The sequence below is a fragment of the Lotus japonicus genome, chromosome 4 (genome assembly GCF_012489685.1).
Source record: "Lotus japonicus ecotype B-129 chromosome 4, LjGifu_v1.2".
Lineage (NCBI taxonomy): Eukaryota > Viridiplantae > Streptophyta > Magnoliopsida > Fabales > Fabaceae > Lotus > Lotus japonicus.
Genome location: NC_080044.1, coordinates 18,728,872 through 18,749,703, shown reverse-complemented (window position 1 = coordinate 18,749,703; position 20,832 = coordinate 18,728,872). Strand labels below are relative to the sequence as shown.

The window sequence follows — 20,832 nt, the reverse complement described above, 5'->3', positions numbered from 1 at the left end:
TGTGACTCCACCTTCATCATTTTTCGTTTTGAAAGGGGATGCTAGGATATAAATGTTTTGGGCATTTTTAAGCATAAAGGGGGCCTTGGGAGGTATATCAGATTGTATTGTTTTTCCATCGCTTAGTTGCCAGGTTATGACATCGACTTGATAAGGGTAATCAATCCCTTTTTTGATGGTATAAGCATGGAACCAGTTGAATAAATAGATATTTTGTTGGACGAGTTCAAGAAATCTATAGAATCGCTCTTGGATATCCTTTTTATTTTGACCTTGGTAGTTTTTGAAGAACCATTCTCTTTGAGGAGTCCATTCCTCAAAATAGAAAACTTTTCTAAGAGATTCTTTATCAATAGTGAACTCTAGTGATTGCTTCAATGAAATTTGGGATTTCAAGGGAGGAGTAAGTTGGGGATAAAGTAGATCTCTAGTCACCATTATCCATTTGGTAGGTTGTTTTTACAGGAGTTGTAGTCTCAAAACCAGTAAGGTGGATTGTAGATTCATCATGGGAGGGTTTAGGTTGAGCTCTATACTTGGGTTGATTCCTACTGATGGAATTGGTTCGAGACATGGAAAAATATCTTCAAGAAATAGCATATCTAAAATCATCTTTAGTTCTAATCGATCTAGGTAGGGAGAAGGAGTTTTTCCTGTCAAAGACTAAGTCAACTGAATAGGAGTTTTTCTATTGACCATTTTTCTGGTAGAGTGATATCATTCCACTGAATAGTTTTTGGGACAATAATATTAGCTTTTTTATTGTCAGTTTCTCCATACTTTTCACAACCTGTTTTAAGGAAATGAGATTTGATGGAGTTCATAACCTTATATTGAACTTTGTAGATCAAGGTGATTGGGATAGATCCTTCCTTCATATCATATCCATGGAGCTTGATATTAAGGAATAGAACATCAAGAATGTTCTTGTCATCTAGACTTACCGTTAAGTCTGGATAACAGTTGAAGAAGATTGGTCCATGACTCAGGCTAGACTCAATAGTTCCTAAGAGGAAATCGTGGAAATTGTTATGTCTAGTATCCCTTAGACATAGAAGAACAACAACGTCAAGTGATCCTCTAGTAAGGGGTTTCATACCAATTTGAACACTACTTATGTGCAGGTAGTTGAAACCTTTGAGAATATGTTCTCTGATGCTTTTCTCAGAGAGCAGATGAATTTCTTCATCCTCTTTTTGAATTTTGTATTTTCGTTCGACAGTTCTAATGACGTAATATGATTTTTGAAAAAGGATCCATTTGGTTTGTAGATCTCGTTATGAGATATTCTTGGAATTTCCCAATTATTAAGATCCTGATTGATGTCTTCAAAATGGATTTCTTCTTTGAAGATTTTCTTTGAATGATTATGAGAGAAGATGAGGAGGGCTGGGAAGATTTGAAAGAAAGCTTGGAGAAGGAGCGTAGCATAATGAAAGACAAATCTTCATTACCCATTAATATCATTGTCATCACTTGGTTACATATAAAATTGGAATTATAAGTTATGTTCTGAGTTGTTCTTAATTTTTAGGCTGGAAATGAAGACAAGATCATACCAAAGCCACCATAAAACAAGTGATTAAACAGAGGATATAAATCTTGTTCAGATCTGACAAAATTATCTATAGTATGGCCAAAATAGACTTACAGCCCAAAACCCGCGGGGCTTACTGCCATATGCCTCCGCTATAGATAAAAATAGTAAATATGTACAGTACTTAAGTCCTTAAGTGTACTACCAGTATAGATCCAGGTTATTCCAGATTAAATATGTAAGAACAAAGCAGATAAACAACTTATATCCAAGTTACTCATCATATTCCTACTTCCCCATCAGGCTCTTATATATATATATATATAAGTGTTCGTTTAGGTTTGAAGCTAAGTGCGGAGAATGCACATGTCCACCTACTTTATTTTTTTTATTAGAAGAATTGAGGGCAGCAATGGTCGAACTCTTGATTGTTTTGGTCATTGAGGATCTTATACCATGTCAAACCCAAAAACTTAAGTTGTTGGGTAAGGTCACATGAATGATTTTATAGCTTGTATTGTACATCAGTTGTTGTGGCGGTTTAGTGAAGACCGTCATATTATACCTAATGATTGAGGTAATTGTGTCGATCGGTCAAACTGTCATCTATATGTAATTTACATCCGTCAAAATCGTCGTAACATAGGAAAACTCACAGCCACAATTAACATGTTTTTTTTGTAGTGATTATTTCTAACATTAAGCATGATTCAACAATGCGGGAAACAATAAATGAGTATCAGCCTAGTTCAAAGAGACTATATTAATTATTTACAAACTACATCAACCATATGAACATTTAAGGGTCAATAGTCAAGTTGGTCTCTGAAAGTGTCAGCCGCCTTCAAGTTGGTCCCTAAACTTTTAAAATGCCTCTCGCGGTCCTTGAATGTGGCAATAATCATTCACATTAGTCCCTGACGTTAAAAACGAAATCAGTGACTTGGATTATTTTTTTTATTTTTTTTATTTTTTTCCTTGGTGGAACTGAAATGTTAGGAAAACATTTATCCGTCAAATTAGTCCCTGAATGTGGCAAATTTATCCTTAACAAAAAAAGAGAATTTCTATCATTGAAAACCTCTGTTATCTTCTTCCATCTTCAAGTTTGAACTTGAAAACCCAGAAAATTTTCCAATTACAGAAAATAAAAATTAGAAAATTTAAAACCCCTAATTTTTTCTAATGTTAAATTCATCTTTGTTCATCTTCTTCTATTGAATTGTATACTTCCTTTTTAGCATCCAATTGTTCGATTGATCTTCTTGGTTTTTTCATTTTTGTAAATGCTTCTTATCCTGCTTCTTTTCATTTGCAAGAGATATACTTTGAAGAATTCAGAGAAAGTGGAATTTGAAATTTTGGAAGAATTTGGTGGCCATATCATAGTACCTAACAATTCGGTGGTGGTGGTAGTGTTGGGTGAGAGAGAGGATTTGGTGGTGGGGCTTTAATGGAGTTGGGTTTCTGATTTTGAAGGTTGGGTTAGGAGGACGAAGATGAAGGTTGAGGGAGGAAAAGGAAGAAGATGAAGGTTGAGGGAGGAGAAGGATGAAGATGAAGGTTGGGTTGTTTGATTTTGTTTTAAGTTAATTAAGGTGGCAATGACCAATTGACCACCATTTTTGCCTATTAGTTGCTGACATTTTTCCTGGGAGTTCCATTTTTTGGGGGAAAATAATGAATTTCCACATCAGCTCTCTCACATCAAAAAAATAATTCCAAGTCATTGTTTTTCGTTAACGGTCGTCTCAGTTTTTAACGTTAGGGACTAATGTGAATGACTTTTGCCACATTCAGGGACCGCAAGAGGCATTTCAGAAGTATAGGGACCAACTTGAAGGCGGCTGACACTTTCATGGTTGATTAGGCTCGTTTTTGTCGCTGCTGCGACACCGAAGTTCTGCACCCATGGCCAAATCAACCATCCTTCAGCATCTTCCGTATTAATCTCATCCAGTATTTCAAGTTTCTACCTTTTTACTTCTTTTCAAAGTTCTACATGTTCATTCAGTCCTAAAGGATTCTCAATTATACTCTTTGGCTTGGTTTTAATGATTATATTGTTGATTTCCACCTTTTCCCCCAAAAGAAGTTTCCAACCTCTAGGTCATGCTTTACTTTCTATGTTCTTTGTGATGAGGACTTTCAGAAGTCAACATTCATTTTGGAAAGTGTTTATTTATATTGGAAATGAGGACTTTGATGTCTGTGAGCAATGCCTGCTATTTTACATTTTCCCTTTTAATTTCTTGCAGTACTACCTAAAAAGGTTCAAGGTTTTATCCAGTTTTTCCTTCATGGAGGTTGAATCAGCAGAAGATGCGGTATGTAAATGAGACTGTCACAACAAGGAAAATGGCACTTAAAGGCTGACAGTTTGCGGCGGTTCCATGAAAACCGTCGTAAAATATAACATTGAGGTGGTTATTGTAGCAACTTGATTTTTGAGGGTCGCAATAGTGACTCAACAGTGAATTAGATATGTTGTTTATCTTCCGAAATCAAAAAGACGCAGTTATATATTCCTTTTCCTTTCTTTCTTTTTCCAAAACATGCTCTTGATTCATGTATTACATATACCACATACTTACAAATATAATTTATTGCCAATAATAACACACGAGCTATTTACAGACAAGCTTAAGCTCACGCACACGCCAGCGCTTTAGACAGATTCTTCTCTTCGCAAGCGTCTTCCATTATCGATGACAGGAACTCATCCCTAAAGCGGAAGTCACCGCCTGTGGATGACACCTCAAGAACATCCATGAGAGAGAGTGCAAGGGCCAACTTCCAGTAACAACTCTTCATGGGAGCATAGATGTAATACAATAATATAATTATATGCAAATAAACAAGCCAGACAGTGTATATATCTAAGTCACATCATAAATTATACACTTTAAGATTTCAACAACAACAACTCTTAACAATTCATCACACACATGCACTGTACAAGAAGAATTACACATAAAAACCACAGATGAAGGCATCAATCTTAGATTCAACCTACATGTCATGCTCATGCAATGCCTATAGTAATCCGAATATAAACTCCAACTCATAATGGAGGCGGGACAAGCATAACTCAATTTGTTATCGGCTAAGATTAAAGAATTTCGTTGCTCATTATTCGAGTGGTCTTCACTTCCTATGCAATGTATAGCTCAATGTTAATTTGCTGGTTTAGAAGGTAATTCTGATCTCGCTTACTGGTTTGTGGATACTAGGCAAGATGGTCTTGGAATTGTTTGAATAAGAAAGACACTCTATTTGTTAGCTCTCGTGAAGCTTTAGGAAATTTGATTTTCATCATTTTCTTGGACTGGACCTGGCTGGCTTTACTATGGCAGAGTGGAAACTATGCTTGCTTCAATATAATTCACTTCAATATAATTCTCTTTTCTCCTCTTTTCCTTCTTGTATTGGGTTGAAGTACCCCTTGTGCTTCGCTTCAATATAATTCATTTGGCTTATCAAAAAAAACTCAATTTGTTATCATGCCACTTATAACTCATATTGCTACTCAAGTTGTTGCTCAATCTACTACTAAAACTATATTTTACTTGCCTAAACAGCTTAATGAATGCATGATATAGTCTATCCAATATCCACAAGCATTCCTCACAACAATCAACAAAACAACATAGACATCCCCCACAAATATTCGTATTCAATTTCAGAGACAAGATCACTTTCGAACAAAATTTTCTTCTCGTTTCGTTGGGATCATCCTTCCCGAGCGCCGAGTCTCTGAAGCAATGACTCAACGGAACGTCTTGTAATAAGTTTGAGTGTCTTTTTCAATGCGGTCCACCCAAAACGAGTGCCAGTCTTACATCCCTTCATTTCTCCTCACCTTGACCCTTTTCACTAGTGATTCACATCAGTAACAACAGTCGATGGGTGATTCATCACCCTTCCCTTACAGATAAACTCGCATCCTTTCGTTTGAAAACATCTCTTACGGTTCTTTTCATAAAAGTTTTGTGATTCTTTTCGAAAAACATGTCTTATGATTTCGTTTGGGAAAATATTTAATTCCTTTTTTCCAAGATACGTCTTAATATTCTTCTTCAAAAGATAAGGTCTTATAATTCTTTCAAAGATGTTACTTGCATTATGAAGATAGTAGAATCGTCCTTAGTTTATAAAGAGGTTGATGTATTCCTTTAATGCATTATAAGTTTTAGTTGAAGAAAGACATAGGACAGATTCATTCATTTTTGAAAGGTTCCCAACCATAGCCGTTGTTACACTACAAAAATAATTTTTAAAACGTTGATTACATTTATAATTAAAACCCTCCCTTGACACTTTTTCCAAACATTAGGCTTACGTCCCAAACAAAACCCTTATGTTAGCTGAGTATGAATGTTTGATCTTCATTCCCTTATATTTTAGACATTATTGTAGTACTATCTAAGATTTAGTCTCACATGTTGTAAGTGTCGTTTAACAACTTTTTGGACTTTAATTCCAAACATTATTGAAAGAAAAAAAAAATTGAGCCTTCTAAAAAGAATGATGTTTTAAATTTTAGCAAAGTAATTCACTATTTGGGCCAATAGATTGGCACGACAATGCACAAAGTTGATAATCAAGCTTTCTCCAAATCTTGATTTGGAGAAAGCTTGATTTCTCCAAATATGTTAAGGCCTGTTTGGTCTGTTGAGAATCAAGACTCTGGTCTGCTAGGGTTTTCTGTCCAGTGAGCGCCGTTTCCCCCTTGGGGGCTCCTCCCCCTTTGGGGGGCTCCTCCTCCTCTAGGGAGGTTTCCTTGCTTATTTAGTAGGTTGTTCTTCCCACAATAGGTGGGTTCTTCTGCACAATAGGTGGATCTGTTACCCAAATAAGTGGGTTTTTTTCCTGATTTTGTTCAGGCTTTTTCCTGATTTTGTTCAGGCCTTCTTCCCTTCCTTTGGTCACTTCAACCGCCTCCGCCTCGTCCACCATGGCCGCCTCCGCCACCTTCACTTGCCACCGGGAACCTTGAAGCAGAACCAGTGGTGTGACGCCGCAACCTTCTCCTCGCCGTAAGCATCTCCGCTCCCTGGGCCTCCACCGAATCCAGATCTGAGGCTTTCAACCCATCGTCCATCTCTTGAAGTGCTCTGGATCTAAAGGTGGAACCTTTGGTTTTGCTCTGACTCTGAAGGCGGAAGTGGGGGTTGAGTCGGTTGCGGATCCTTCCGTGCGGATTCCTCCCGCGATGACTTGCTCTACCTCCCTCCTAGTCTTTCCTCACGGCCTCTGCTTGCTCTCTTCATGCTGCGTCCGCCGCTCTGTTTCTGCTCCCCCTGCAGCTTGATGCTGCTGTATGTTTTGAATCTACAAAAGTCCTCTTTCTCTCCCTGCTTTCAGAACTATGGTTTTGTCCCCCTGATAGTGCTACTGAAGTCAAGTGTTAGGCTTCCATGTATGTGGCACAGCTAGCAATTCCGGCAGAGTCGATGAATTGTTGAAAGGGAAGCGCTGCTTAAATTTGAGGATAAAGTTTCTCCGCTCCGAAGACATAGCTATCTTTAATTTGGGGTTTTAGAGGTTTTTTGTACGGGCCTTTAGGGTTTTACATCATGGTTTCAGCTGACTGTTGCAGCTTTGAGTGTGCATACTTGCTCTTAATTTGTTTATTTTTGTGTATTGCGAATTGCTCTTTGAGATTTACTCTCACTTGATGTAAGTGCCGTTTGGTAACCCTTGGGTTTTTATTCAAAGCATCATTGACAAAAAAAAAAAAAAAAGCTTTCTCCAAATAGTCACAAAAACACCTGCTAAGAAATCATATGTTTGCATATGCAGGATAAGCTAAATAATTCTTCCTATTTAGCTATACTAAAGTGTTTGTACGGGTTGTAGAAATAGAGAAATCGCTTGTAGGATTCTAATCTAAACTCCATATTCTTTACAAACTAAGGTACTCAGAATAAGAATAAAGGCTTTATAAAAAGTGTGATTGAGACAACTAATTGCTGGAGAACCATTAGATCACTACACCAAATCAATAGACATTGGATCAGGACACGAAGCAAAAGTAGGACTTGCGCACTTCGATACCAACTAGGAAAAAGGTCCTAGATAAATTTAAAGAAGAGATTTTCTAAATCATTTGAGGGAACAAGACTAACACATCATCCTTACAAGTTACAAGCATATAGAAATATATTATATTTATATTTACAACATAATTAAAAAAGAAGATACTTCCTATATACATGAATCTGTAGATACGTAATCTAATTATTAAAATTGTGTTATTTCTAATAACATAATAATGTTGAGTAAGTTGTATTATCTATTCATGGTTTTACTTTCAGCAAAGTTGAGTTACATAAAAATATAGACATATTCACTATTGGACCATTCCTAAATTAACCTTTTTTTGGACCATTCCTAAATGAATAAAAAATCAAGAAAAATCAAGTCAATTCACTGAATTCTAAATAGTGGAAAGGGCTGAGGCAAAAAAAAAATAGTGGAAAGGGCAAAAAACCGTTTATTGAATTTTTTTGGTCGAAACCGTTTATTGATTGAAAGAGGACAAAACCCCTTCACACCCCAATGCGTGAACAAGAAACAAGAATAGCCCAATCATATGAGGCCCAATTTTGTGAACTTTGGGCCTTTCAATCATGCTGTTTGGTTTCAATCACGCCTTTCAAAATCGCACCTCAGAATCTAATTAAATAGCATAAGGTTGAGCTATGAACCAAACAAAATCGACTACAATCAAATCATACTGGCAAGCCAAGGTTGGGCTGGGTTGGAACCCAAATTGACAGCTCCATGAAGAATTAAAAGAGTGGTGTCTTACTTACATAAGAGAGTATTGTATCCTGTTGTTCACTATTTCAGCTCATTAGGCGCATCCATGCAAGAAACATAAGACCTAACTCATGCAATTTTGGTCAATTTTGTTTGGTTCAGATTCTATTGAAAACATAGGGCCCAACCCAACTCAACCGGGAAAAAAGTGATCACTCCAGTACATAAAAGAGAACAGTCACAATCAATTCCATCATTGACAAGCTGGTTTCTTATTCAGTATCCTAGATTTTGAACAGGTAGGACTTGCTTGCACAGAGCCTGATCCAGTGTAGGTTAAACACGAAACAGAAACTAGAACATAAGAACTAGGTTGGCAAACAAAATTCTGTGTGAACATGATTTCCCAGAAGTTACAGGTAGATGCCTGAGCAAATTAAGAGGACAGGACTGAAGAGAAAAACAGTTTCAGAAATTGAATTTCTTGCAGCAAAGAATGCATGCAGTCACTACCAAAAGTAAGTCAATTTGAGCTGTTGAATGAAGATCAAGGAGTTATACCAAGAATAACTATGAGCCGTCCAATCTTGATCCAATGGCTCAAAATGGTTGACAATAGTGACTACATCAATTTCCAACTACAAAGACTACTGATTCACAGTTTCACATATACAGAGTTCAAAACAGGGGGGAATTGGGGAATTTCCTTTTAAGAACACAAAATATTAACCCAGTAAATCTAGTGCAAAAATAACCAAATCTAGCTATCCTAATAGGAGATGCATCCTAATATCCCAACAGCAACTCAAAAGATTTGCCAGAATATAGCACCTGGGAATAAAATTATGAAAGAAGCCAATAAAAAGTTTGACATAGTTTCAGGGGAAGTATGTCCAAGACTCTAAGGAAGAGTTGCAAAGGCGACACAGGATGGAAAATCAATATACTTAAAAGGTCAAGATAGATCGGAAAATAACAATGTGACATTCATGTTTTCAAGAGGAAAAAATACACATGAGTCAATCTTAGTACCCATTATTGCAAGCCTCAATCCAAATTAATGTTACAAAGAATCAACCATGAAGTCCAGACCCAATGAGAATTAGTGAATTACTGCTACAATATCTATAATTGGATTTAGATTAGCATCTTTGGAAAGGCATAAGATTGGCATTATGATTTTAACTCGCCTACCATCCAAATTGAAACAAACTTCAGTCTAATCAATCAACACATTCAACTTCAGGATCTAAAATTTCAACTGACCAAGAGAGTAATAATCGGAAGCAAGGTCTAACAGTCAAGTAACAACTATAACGAAAACCACAAAAGGCATCATGTAAACCAGTAACAGGGTCAAACCAAAACCACAGCAATTGCCATAACATCTCATGTATAAACTTCCCAAAATATCAGAATAATAATAATAATAAGAGAGACTAATAAGCTAACTGTTAAAAGGTGCCAAAAAAGAGATAATATGCTATGTACTATTCCACCTCTTATCCTCAGCAAAAAGCAACCTCCCTCTTCAAATCTTCACTGCACTTTCACCCAGAGGCTTCAATGCATTCCCTAGCAAAATGCCCAGGCTTCCCACAATTGAAGCATGTGTTTCTCCCAGCATTCCCACCACCACCACTGACAGCAACGCCACCATCACAATCCCTAGCCAAGTGACCAACCTCCCCGCATCGAAAGCAACCTCCGCCGCCGACTCCACCGCTGCTCGGACCCTTCGCGGTTGCGCAGTCCCTCGCCATGTGCCCGATCCCACCGCATCTGAAGCAAGACGCGCTTCCTGGACCACCGCCGCCACCATTGCCTCCGCGCATGCAGTCCCTAGCCAGATGCCCAAACCCACCGCAAGTGTAACACGCGCCGCCTCCGCCTCCACCTCCGCCGCTGTTGTTGCTCCGGTTGCAGTCCCTGGCCAGATGCCCAGTGTCGCCACAGTTGTAGCATCCAGCGCCGCCTCCGCCGGAGTTGTTGTTGCTCCGGTTGCAATCCCTAGCCAGATGGCCAGCATCACCGCAGTTGTAGCACGCAGCGCCGCCTCCGCCTCCACCGTTGTTATTGCTCCGGTGGCAATCCCTAGCCAGATGCCCAGTGTCGCCACAGTTGTAGCAACCACCACCGCCGCCGCCGCCTCCTCCACCGTTACGCCTCTCGCCGCCCCTCCATCCGCCGAATCCGCGCGGGGCGGAATCCTTGCGAGTGGGCTGGAGAGCGGCGCCGTTGGGGCCGGTGACATCGACGGCTTTGGTCTTGTCGTTGTCGCCGGTGGCGATGGAGAACTCGACGAGATCGCCTTCGAGGAGGGTTCGGTAGCCGTCGGATCTGATGGAGGATTGGTGGACGAAGAGATCTTCTCCGCCGTCATCGGGCTTGATGAAGCCGAAACCCTTGACATTGTTGAACCACTGAACGACGCCGCTGAATCTCTCTTCCGCCATTGGATTGCGATTCGGAAACCCTAGACACCGTCACAAGTGGCGGAACGAATCGCCAAGAAAACAGAACACCAAGAACAAGAGCAAATAACCCCTAGGGCTTCTCTCTCTATTTATACTGATTGATTCATTCTAGATATTCACATCAACTACTGAATCCTAATCTAATCCCTACATTAATATTAATAATATTTATCATCAAAATAATATATTATATTATACTATATTTTACTATATTATATTTTATTATACTATATTATATTATATCAAATTATTTTATTTTATTTTCTTCTATTTTATACTCAAGCACGATTTGAGTCGTTTTTTAATCCCCTTTCACAGGACATAATTTGAATCTGAATTTAAACATGATATGATGAACAAATTGTAGATTATGTAATCATTGAATTTGAAAAATTATATTAAAATTCACGATTAGAAATCATGTATTAAAATATATGTTTAAATCTTATACATAGCGTATATCTTTGTAAATTTAAATCTGAATGTATTTTAATTTTTTTTTGAAATCGTATTTTAAATTATATGTACATGAGATGATTTAAGAATTTTTAATTGAATTGAGAGTATCTTTTTTAATTTTAACCATTTAGGAAATTTCAAGCTTATGAAATTATCATTATTATTTTGTATTTACATTATTTATGAAATCGATTAGGATTGTTAATTCAGGGTATTCGTTTGAGGGATCTGGATTCTCTGCAGCCCAAACTCTCTACATCTCTCTGCAGCAGTGTTTTCTTTTCTACCATTGGATGAAACCAACGTTTCAGATTTATCAAACAATTAAAAGATAATCTAATCAAGTTAAAGCCACTGCTACTGTTTGAGCAGAGGGCAACTCCGGTCACACATCAACCTCCTTTTTTCATCATCACGTTAATTAGCAGTTTAGCACACAAATTTCATACACCAATTTTTTTTATAAACAAATTCCATACACCAATGACTCTGCCATTTTTTATCTATCAAACATTGTATTCCCCAACATAGAAGATGATGATACTTGTGATGGGAGGAGTAAACGCTAGAGATGGGGCTCACGCGATGTTCTAAACGGAGAAGACCCTCAATTTGCTCATTTTTTAATTATTTAATTTTTATAAATTTGAATCGTTGGATTCATCCAATGGTGGACAATACTGCTGCATAGAGATGTAGAGAGTTTGGGCTGGAGAGGATCCATTCTCTTCGTTTGAGTTTGAAAAAATTCGGATATAAAATCATAAAAACAAAATTCAATGAAGGTGGGTTTGTTGTCATTACAAAAAAACTTGTAATTAGTGACGGCTTAAAAAGGCTTGATAAGCACCAAAAATCGAGTAATCCATTGTTTCCAACGGCCAAAAAGTCGTGGATATTGGATATTGGACTCCTCGGTAATTTATTACTGTAAAGCCGTTAGTAATTTACTGACGGTTTTAGCCAAAGCTAATTTACCAACAATTTTAACCGTCGATAATGTCATTCTTTTTACCCTTTTTACTACTACGCATCCTCCTCCTCCTCCTCATTGTTTTCTGGGACAACGAATGAGGAGCTCCAACTACTCATTAATGTCATGGTTCATATGTGGATACTGAGACACCGAATGAGGAGCTCCAAGGCTCCAACTACTGGCTCATGTGTTATGGAATTGAAGTCTAGTTTGTAATGCGGTGGTAGTGGTGGTAGCGGCAGTGTTGTAGGGTTGTGGTGGTGAAGACGGTGGGTGGAGGTGGTGATAATGGCGGTGCAATTGGTGGTGGTGGTGGCGATGGCAGTAACAACAATGGTGGCAATGGCACTAGTCGTAATGGTGGCAGTGGTTGAGGGTGGTTGCGGCAGTGGATTCATTAAATAATTTCAAGAAGCTTATATGTCACAATCTTATAAAGTCTTTTTCATCATCTATATGGTGGATTAAATAATCCATCATTTTAATGTATTAGAGTGGATTGATGGATAAACCTATACAATACAATATTAGTATCGAACAATTGATAAACTCATAATGTATTGTATAGGCATCAAGCCCCGAGTATATTTTTACTATACCTCAGCATAAGATGGAAGATGGAAAGTGGTACAGTGAAGTTGGATTCGTCTATATAACATCATTCATCCCTCAAAAATATTACTTCTTGTCGGGCTTTCACAACAGTTGTTCATCAACAGTGTAAAAAAAATATATCATCATAGAAAAATTACAGGGCTGCATATACCTACAGAATGCAAGAGGGGTGATAGATTTGTTACTGCATAAAGTAGGACTTGATATCTGTGCAAGTGGAACTGAAATTAATAGACTTCAACATTCCATTGCTCTGCTTTCTTCAATTGCCTCTTGTACTCAATCCAATCAATGCCTACAGTACATAATGAAACACAATATATGATGAATAAAGTTTCTCTCCAAATGGTGCACCAAAAAGAAAAGAGGTTTCTCTTCAAGTGTGGAGAAAGAAAAAAATGAGTCTTACCATCTCTGGCAGCCAATGACACCATAATGTCATCAATTCCCTTTTCCATCCCTTTCAGTCCACACATGTACACAAAAGTGTTGTCTTTCTTAAGTAGTTGCCACAGCTCTTCTGCATATTGAGCCATACGGGTTTGGATGTACATCTTCTCTCCTTTATCATTTGTTTGCTCTCTGCTCACAGCAAAGTCCAACCTGAAGTTTTCAGGTGATTTCTCCTTCATCTTTTCAAATTCCTGCCCAATACAAATTGCAGTTGTGTCAGTATGTGTCAGTATATACCATGAAAGAAACAACATGGCTTAAAAAATTGTGAGAATCTGATTCTTCTCACCTCCTTATAAAGCAGAGAGCTGCTTGTTGGGACACCCAAGAAGAGCCATGCCAAACCATTGAACTACAAATATGTCAAAACAAGGTCAATAATCAAATGTGGTCACATACAAACACATTCTGATAATGCTAAGTTTATGTTGTTATGCAGTAGTCAAGGTGGTTTCCCTATGCTAAAACAACAACGACAAAGTCTTGTGCCTTTAAGTGAGGTCGGCTATATAGATAACTCGACGCCTGTGATGTTTGATTCATATTAAAGATATGGTCAGCTTTACGTTGACTACTGAAAGTCTAACACAATCTTTCTTCTTGATCCGGGGTTCCGGCTATGAAAACATATTTCCCTATGCTAATTGGCTACAGAAAATGTGTGCTTCTTGAGCAATAACTCAGGTGGAAACCTGGCCCCTACTCATCCTTTGGATCCTATGAACAAATATGATTTATAATAAGTAGTCTCCAATGACCAGTCATCAAGTCTGTTATATGGTACGGTTAAGTTATTCTATGCACTCCACAGCATATTGTCCTGAATCTGGTTAATGCCAGATACTTAGAAGTCAACAAGGGTTTTAGATTTTGCAAACACTTACCTTGTAGTCATCATGCTTCTCGAAGAACATTTTCCATAAAAATGAGCGAAATGGGGCAATCCCAGTTCCAGTTGCCAACTATGAAGAAAATTCCAATGATCAATGGTGAAAATCAAGACAAAAGCAATGACCACCAAATAAGATATTCATTGTCTATTAAATGATAATGTACCATGATGACGGTGGCATTAGGATCTTTTGGCATAAGCATTTCTTTCCCAACAGGTCCAGTGATTGTTACTTCAGATCCTGGCTTCAAGTCACCTGGATGAAGGGGACACAAATAATTGGTAAGAAGAGGTAAATCTGTATATATCATTAGTGATCCAAACCCATAAAAGACCTAGGTTTAAACAAGTTTCGGATCCAAAACACAGCCAAATTTCTTCAGTCACATTGCACAAAAACTAAAACTATTCATCCTTACACAAGAAGTTTGAGCAGACTCCCTTGACAATTTCTCCGCTATCGTTTGTGTACACTAGCCGTTTCACGCAAAGAGAAACCTGAATGAATGCAATCATGTGAGATTGAAAACAAATCAATGTCTCAGTGTAAGGAATATAAATTGTTGCACAATTGAAGTGTTGATCTTCATCTTTCAGCAGAAGAAAGTTAGTATCCAACAAAGACTCAAGTCTCAAATTAGCTGAGATGTACAATAGACAAGCAAGGTTAAAACATGACGCAACAAAGTTGACAAAAGATTAATGATGCCTTAACTTCTAAACAATTAAACCCCATTAATTTGTGATTGTAAATAAATAACATGAAACTCACAGTCTTAGAGTCTCCAAAGTCACCAAGGGCACTGCTGGCAATGGAATACAATCTCAGTTTGTGTGGTTTGCCATTCTTGTCAATACCTTCTGGAATCACCCCAATTGATTGTCCCTCTCTGTAAGGAACCTCCCCTGAGACAAATACACAAACAGTTTGTCAGTAATCTGCATCATCCTGCATGGACAGTAAAGTCAAAAAGGCTCTCACCTTCAGTGCTGAAGACCATATGCCATGTTTCTCCAGGAGCATCATCTCCAGTGATCTTTGAGTTGAGAAGGACTCTTCCAATATATGGATTCTTTGGTTTGAACTTGTTCACAACCACACCTTCCTCCTGTTTCTTGTGCACCTTCTCAACCTTAGCTGGTGGAGCCTGTGTATCAGTGTCAGTGGTGACTTGAGCCCTGATGGAAACAACCCTTCCACTAGTGTATTGCAATGGAACCTGAAAACAGAGAAAGGAGGATAACCCAGATCACAATTCAACAAATCAAACACATTTTCAACCTCAATTATCAGCTGGTACAATACAAAACACAAGTAACTAACTACCTTCTTGAACACAACTCTCTCTGGGGCAACGATGGAGGTTCTGCTTGTGAGAGAGGTGGATTTGGTGGATGGAAAGGAAACTGCAGCAGTTACTGCGGCAGCCATTGGAAAAAGATTAGAAGGAGAGACAGAGAGAGAAGGCAATGATATATGAAGCGATGATGAAACGTGGTAGGGAATGAAGTATGAAGATTCTTGATGCACTGAGGATTATAAGATTGAGTGGATGAAATTGGAAACCAATGGGGTGGAGGATATTATGTTTGGATAAGCGGAAGTGTTATCTCACTTCACATATTTCTTCTATTCTCAATAGGGTTAAACCTGAAAACCATCCCTGAACTTTAAGCGAGATTTGATTTCCGTCCTTCGCCGGAAAATCTTCCTAGCGCCACCCTCAAACTACATTTTTTGTTTGAAAACCGTCCTTGCCGCCGATTTACCTCCGGTCACCGTGCCAACCGTCCTATGTGGCCATGCCACGTCATTTCATTAAATGACGTGTCATTTAAATAAAATAAAAAAATTAAAAATAAATTTTTTAAATTTCTAATTAAGCCCCCTAAACTAATAATCAACTAATTAAGCCCCCTAAACTAATAATGAACTAATCAAAAAATTAAAAATCAATCAGTAATATAAGCAGTTTCAAAAAAAAAAATTCAGTTTTTACTTCTCCTTCTTCAAACTCTTTGGGAGTGAAATAATGCTATGTTGAACAACTTCAACATCACAACACAACCACAGATCCTCCAGCCGCTGCCCACCACGTCCGCGACGCACCCCTGTGCACCGCTCCTCCGGCCGCCGGCCGCTTGCCTTATTCGCGAGCCCAACGCGCCTCTGGTAACCACAGCGCCGCCACTGGTCCTTGCTTGTATCCACCCCGCGCTCGACCCCAAGCGTCGCCACTCCCCACTCTGGCATCGCCGCCCTTGGTCGCCCTTCTTGCAGCAACCGCGCCTCCGTCCTTGTCTGGCGTCACTCAGATCTGGATTCAACAGTGAAACCGCCACTAGGAACAACAACAATAGCAGTATGGGTCTGGTCTTTTGCATCCTGGGGATCAGATTATGGGTGAGGTTGGGGGTGGTGGGTTAGGTTGGAGGCGGTGGCTGTGGGTGTTGAAGATGAGGTTGGGGATCGAACACTGCCCCAATTCCATTGCTTCTTCTCTCCTCCGTCCAAATTGTAAGATGCTTTTGATTCTCTTCCCTCAAATTCAATTGAAAAAGTGATAATTTCTCCTCTTTTTCTTCAATTACAGGTTCAATTCTTTTGCAGCAAATTCATATCAGAATCTCTGGTTGTGGCTTAATTTGCTGCTGAAGTGGGAATTTGGATAAAGGCCGTGGAGTGTTATCTTGATGAAATTGAAGAAGTGTTGTTTGTCTATTTAAAGACTAAGTCTTATCACCCTGTCTTGATTCTTTGTGTTGCGAATGGGTCCTGTGTTTGTAATTGCTTGAAGGTTGTAGTTTTTGTATTTTGAAACAGTGTTTATCCAAGTGTGGGAACCAGCTCTTGTAGTTTTCCTTTTCTGTTTGGTCTTTGTAAATTGTAATGGGTTTGGAGTACCCCCAAGTACTCCCCGTTTAATTCAATTTCACTTTTGCTGACAAAAAAAATTAGTTTTGATTTTTTTTGCAGTTTTTTGTTGAACTTGATTTGATCCTGCAACTTTGGTGGGTGGGGGAAGATGAGGTTGGGGCTGTGGGAGTAAGGTTGGAGGCGTGGTGGTGGGTGTGGTGGGTGGGGGAAGGTGTTGGAAAAATGATGATGAAGAATTGAAGATTGAGGTGAAGATGATTCTGGAATATGATGAAGATTTGAAGAAGGTGAAGAAGATTATGGGGTTAGTTTTAATTAGAAAAGAATTAGAGGAAGGTGAAGAAGATTATGGGGTTAGTTTTAATTAGAAAAGAATTGGAGGAGTTAATTAAAATTAAAATTTTTAGTTTTTATTTTATTTAAAAAAAAAATTACACGTCATTTAATGAAATGACGTGGCAGGTCCAAAACGGACACCTAGACACGGCGGCCGGAGGTTTTTAACGGCAAGGACGGTTTCCAAACAAAAAAGGTAATCTGAGGGTGGCGCTAGGAAGATTTTCCGGCGAGGGACGGAAATCAAATCTCGCTTAAAGTTTAAGGACGGTTTCCAGGTTTAACCCTTCTCAATATTATTAGCAACATTCTCTGTTTTTATTTTTATAGATGTCAAAATTACTGACATTTGTCGATACCCACCGATAAAAATCCGCTACGGTGAAATTACCCGCGCCCACGGGTATCCATGGATTTATTAATGAATATTTTCACTATCCATTTATTAATAGGGCGGGTACGGATATAGATGTATCTATACCCATGGATACTCACCCGATATATAAAATACTGAAATATCTTTATACATATATATATATATAGATGTATATTAAGTCTAATATCTAGTGAATTTGTGTTTGAGTTATAGTTCTCCTTCAAGTAAACTTATACAATGGTAATGGTGAAAAAAATCCCTTAGACCCAAAAAAGGGTAGGAAATAAGTATTTTCCTACACACATTGATTGACCGTAAAGTTCAATCTTAAATTTTACTTTTAATATAATTTTCTTTTGAACAAATCCATGTAAATTCATTTATGTTTATGGGTGTCGGGTGCCCATGGATATCCACAGATATTTTAAAATTCAGTTAAAATCCACTTAATAGATATCCATGTGGGTATGAAGCGGATACGGATATAAATTTTTACGTGTGAAGCGGGTGGTGGTTATATACAATTCATGCCCACCCATACTCATTGACATCCCTAGGTAGAAAGCAAAATACTCTGTTCTTTTTGTAAGGAAAATACTCTGTTCTTTACTTCTTTTCTACATTTCACATGATATATTTTTGGTACAAAGCAAAATACTATGTTCTACACTTCACATGATATATTTTTTCAATGATATTTTTTAAGAAAAAAAGTTGGATCTTTACCTTAATTGAAATCAACTTGAAATAATGTGTACCAATACAAAGCTTACGTGTAGTTATTAAGTCAGCATTTATATGTTTGTATTAATATTTTCTTTTATAAATTTTAATCATTAATATTATTATCACTATTTTCTAAGTAATCGTTGACACATATCCTACCCATTCATCTCCTTTGCGCCGGAACCTCATCGGCCACGATTCCAAATCTCGTCCTCCCTATAAGCTTTAGGCAAATAAAAAAAAAAAATCACTCTTCCTTTGTCAGTCACAGTCACAGTCTCAAAATCTCGCTATATTCATCTTCTCTCTTTATACTTAACTAGTATACTAACCCGTGCCATGCACGGATAGTATTTTCTGAAATTTTTGTAAAATTATTATATTTGAAATAAAATTATATTTGAACTATTTATCATATATTCATAATACTTAATTCTCTTCCGGTTGTATCTTTTTTATGTAAAAAAAAAATCTCTTCTACTTGTTATACGGCTCATTAATATATAATATATTTTTCAATATCGTATTAAGCTGACAGCATTGATATAAATATATTTTAAATGAAAATTTAGATTATAAGAAAATAAAGTGACTCGTGCGATGCACGGGGAGTTTTTCTGAAAATTAATTTTAATCATATTTTTTCATTTATCTTTTATAAGATGAGTTTAATAGATATGCACTGACAGTGCAAAATAGTTTTACACAGACATCCAATTGAGTTCCGCCAAATCAGAAAATATCTTATTCTTTTAATTAAAATTAAAGTCAAATGTAATTATCTCTCCTATGTGGCATGCTTTGATTGGATGACTATGTAAAACTATTTTACACTGTCAGTGCATATCCATTAAACTCTTATAAGATACATACCAAAAGATTTTAAATTACATAATTTGTTTGGCAATAAATTTTATGAAAGTTTACCTTAAAATAGGGGGTTGCAGGGGCTTTTTACCGTGTAACTTTTATATATATATATATAATTATGTTTAGAAGTACTCCTTATATTCTCTAATATATTTTTTAGTTTAAATATGAAAGTTTTTTCATTTAAAATATCTGATTTCAAAAAATCATGTAAAATATCCCTCCACATGAGAATTTTTTTAATGACATATTTCCACTATCATACTTTCATACCATTTTAAATATTTACACCTAAAATAAATTAAAAAATTATGAAAAAATACTTTTTTTTTGAAAACTGAATAACATATTATTAGAAAGCCTCCAAAAACAGGCTAGCAACGAATCACATGTCTGTGTCGCATACAAACCCCCACCCAATGACCACATATTGACTTTGAGAGAGGGCCTCATTAAAACCTTAGAAGGAAAAAAACCCATTGGGAAAAAATCCTAGTAAGGAAAAAGAGTACCCAAATCTCAAAGGGGTCAACACATCATACTACATAGCCAAAACCCCCCTTACAAACACCCAAAAGCAAATGAAATTATGAAAAAATACTTAAATTATATTAGTTTTATCCTGAAAATAATTTATCCCATGGGAGGTTTTAATATATATTACTCCCCGTGAAAGTATTTTTCCCTTCTTTTTTTACTTCATCGAAAAATTACATGAAAATAAAAGAATAATTACACAGCAAGCAGAGCGTTCGTCAACACCAGAGTTTCAAGCTCTATCGGTGGAATCTCAAAAACCTAAACAACAGACGCAAAAGTGAAATTACCCCACCTCGCCAACCAGCCAGCAACCCCATTAAATGGAAAGTATTTTCCCTATTTAGTCCTCAAAATAATTTTCCGTTGTAACCAAAAAAATATAATCCTCAAAATATTCAAAAACAATTTAAAAATATACTAAATGTTCTTATAAATTACCCGTAGCAACTTTTCACCTGTAATTTAAGTATTAGTTTTAACATGATAATATTTTCATGTAAGATATTCCACCTTATGGGAGCTCCTTACCTTATAATTTAAACATAAATATATGCATAATATATTATATATATATGTGTGTGTTCATATATCAAACTATGGAAATTTTATATATATTCATTCCAAAAAGTTTTGAAAAAATTACGAAAAATTATTCATATAATATTATATTTTGTAAAATACTTTTTCATAGTTTAAATATTTCAGTATTTTCATTTACAATATTACTCAGCGTGGTAGATTTTTTTTCCGTAGAACATATTTCAATAATTATGAAAAAAATTCTTAAAATATAAAAAAGATTACATTAGTTATGGGATGAATTTTGTTTCATAAAAAATGTTCCTCATGGGAGATTTTAATATATATTACTTCCCGTGAAAATACGTCTCATTTTCCGGAAAGCTAGTCATACTATTCCTTTTTATCAC

The 20,832-nt window shown here is 37.0% G+C and overlaps 2 protein-coding genes and 1 long non-coding RNA gene across 3 annotated transcripts; 1 reads left to right on the top strand and 2 right to left on the bottom strand.

Moving 5' to 3' along the window:
* Positions 1–9,582: 9,582 nt before the first annotated feature.
* Positions 9,583–10,891, bottom strand: LOC130714440 (cold shock domain-containing protein 3). The gene has a single exon (XM_057564336.1). The coding sequence runs from the start codon at positions 10,759–10,761 to the stop codon at positions 9,856–9,858; it is 906 nt and encodes a 301-aa protein (XP_057420319.1). The 5' UTR covers positions 10,762–10,891; the 3' UTR covers positions 9,583–9,855.
* Positions 10,892–12,842: 1,951 nt separating this feature from the next.
* On the bottom strand, positions 12,843–15,771 carry LOC130710942 (ferredoxin--NADP reductase, leaf isozyme, chloroplastic). Its single transcript, XM_057560341.1, has 9 exons — positions 15,505–15,771; positions 15,160–15,397; positions 14,950–15,083; positions 14,597–14,675; positions 14,342–14,433; positions 14,170–14,247; positions 13,575–13,637; positions 13,242–13,476; positions 12,843–13,127 (listed from the first exon to the last, which is right to left on the bottom strand). The coding sequence occupies exons 1-9, from the start codon at positions 15,607–15,609 to the stop codon at positions 13,060–13,062; spliced, it is 1,092 nt and encodes a 363-aa protein (XP_057416324.1). The 5' UTR covers positions 15,610–15,771; the 3' UTR covers positions 12,843–13,059.
* A 7-nt stretch (positions 15,772–15,778) lies between these two features.
* LOC130710943 (uncharacterized) lies at positions 15,779–17,045 on the top strand. Its single transcript, XR_009010511.1, has 2 exons — positions 15,779–16,695; positions 16,772–17,045. It is a non-coding gene; the product is annotated as an uncharacterized LOC130710943 (long non-coding RNA).
* Positions 17,046–20,832: the final 3,787 nt, after the last annotated feature.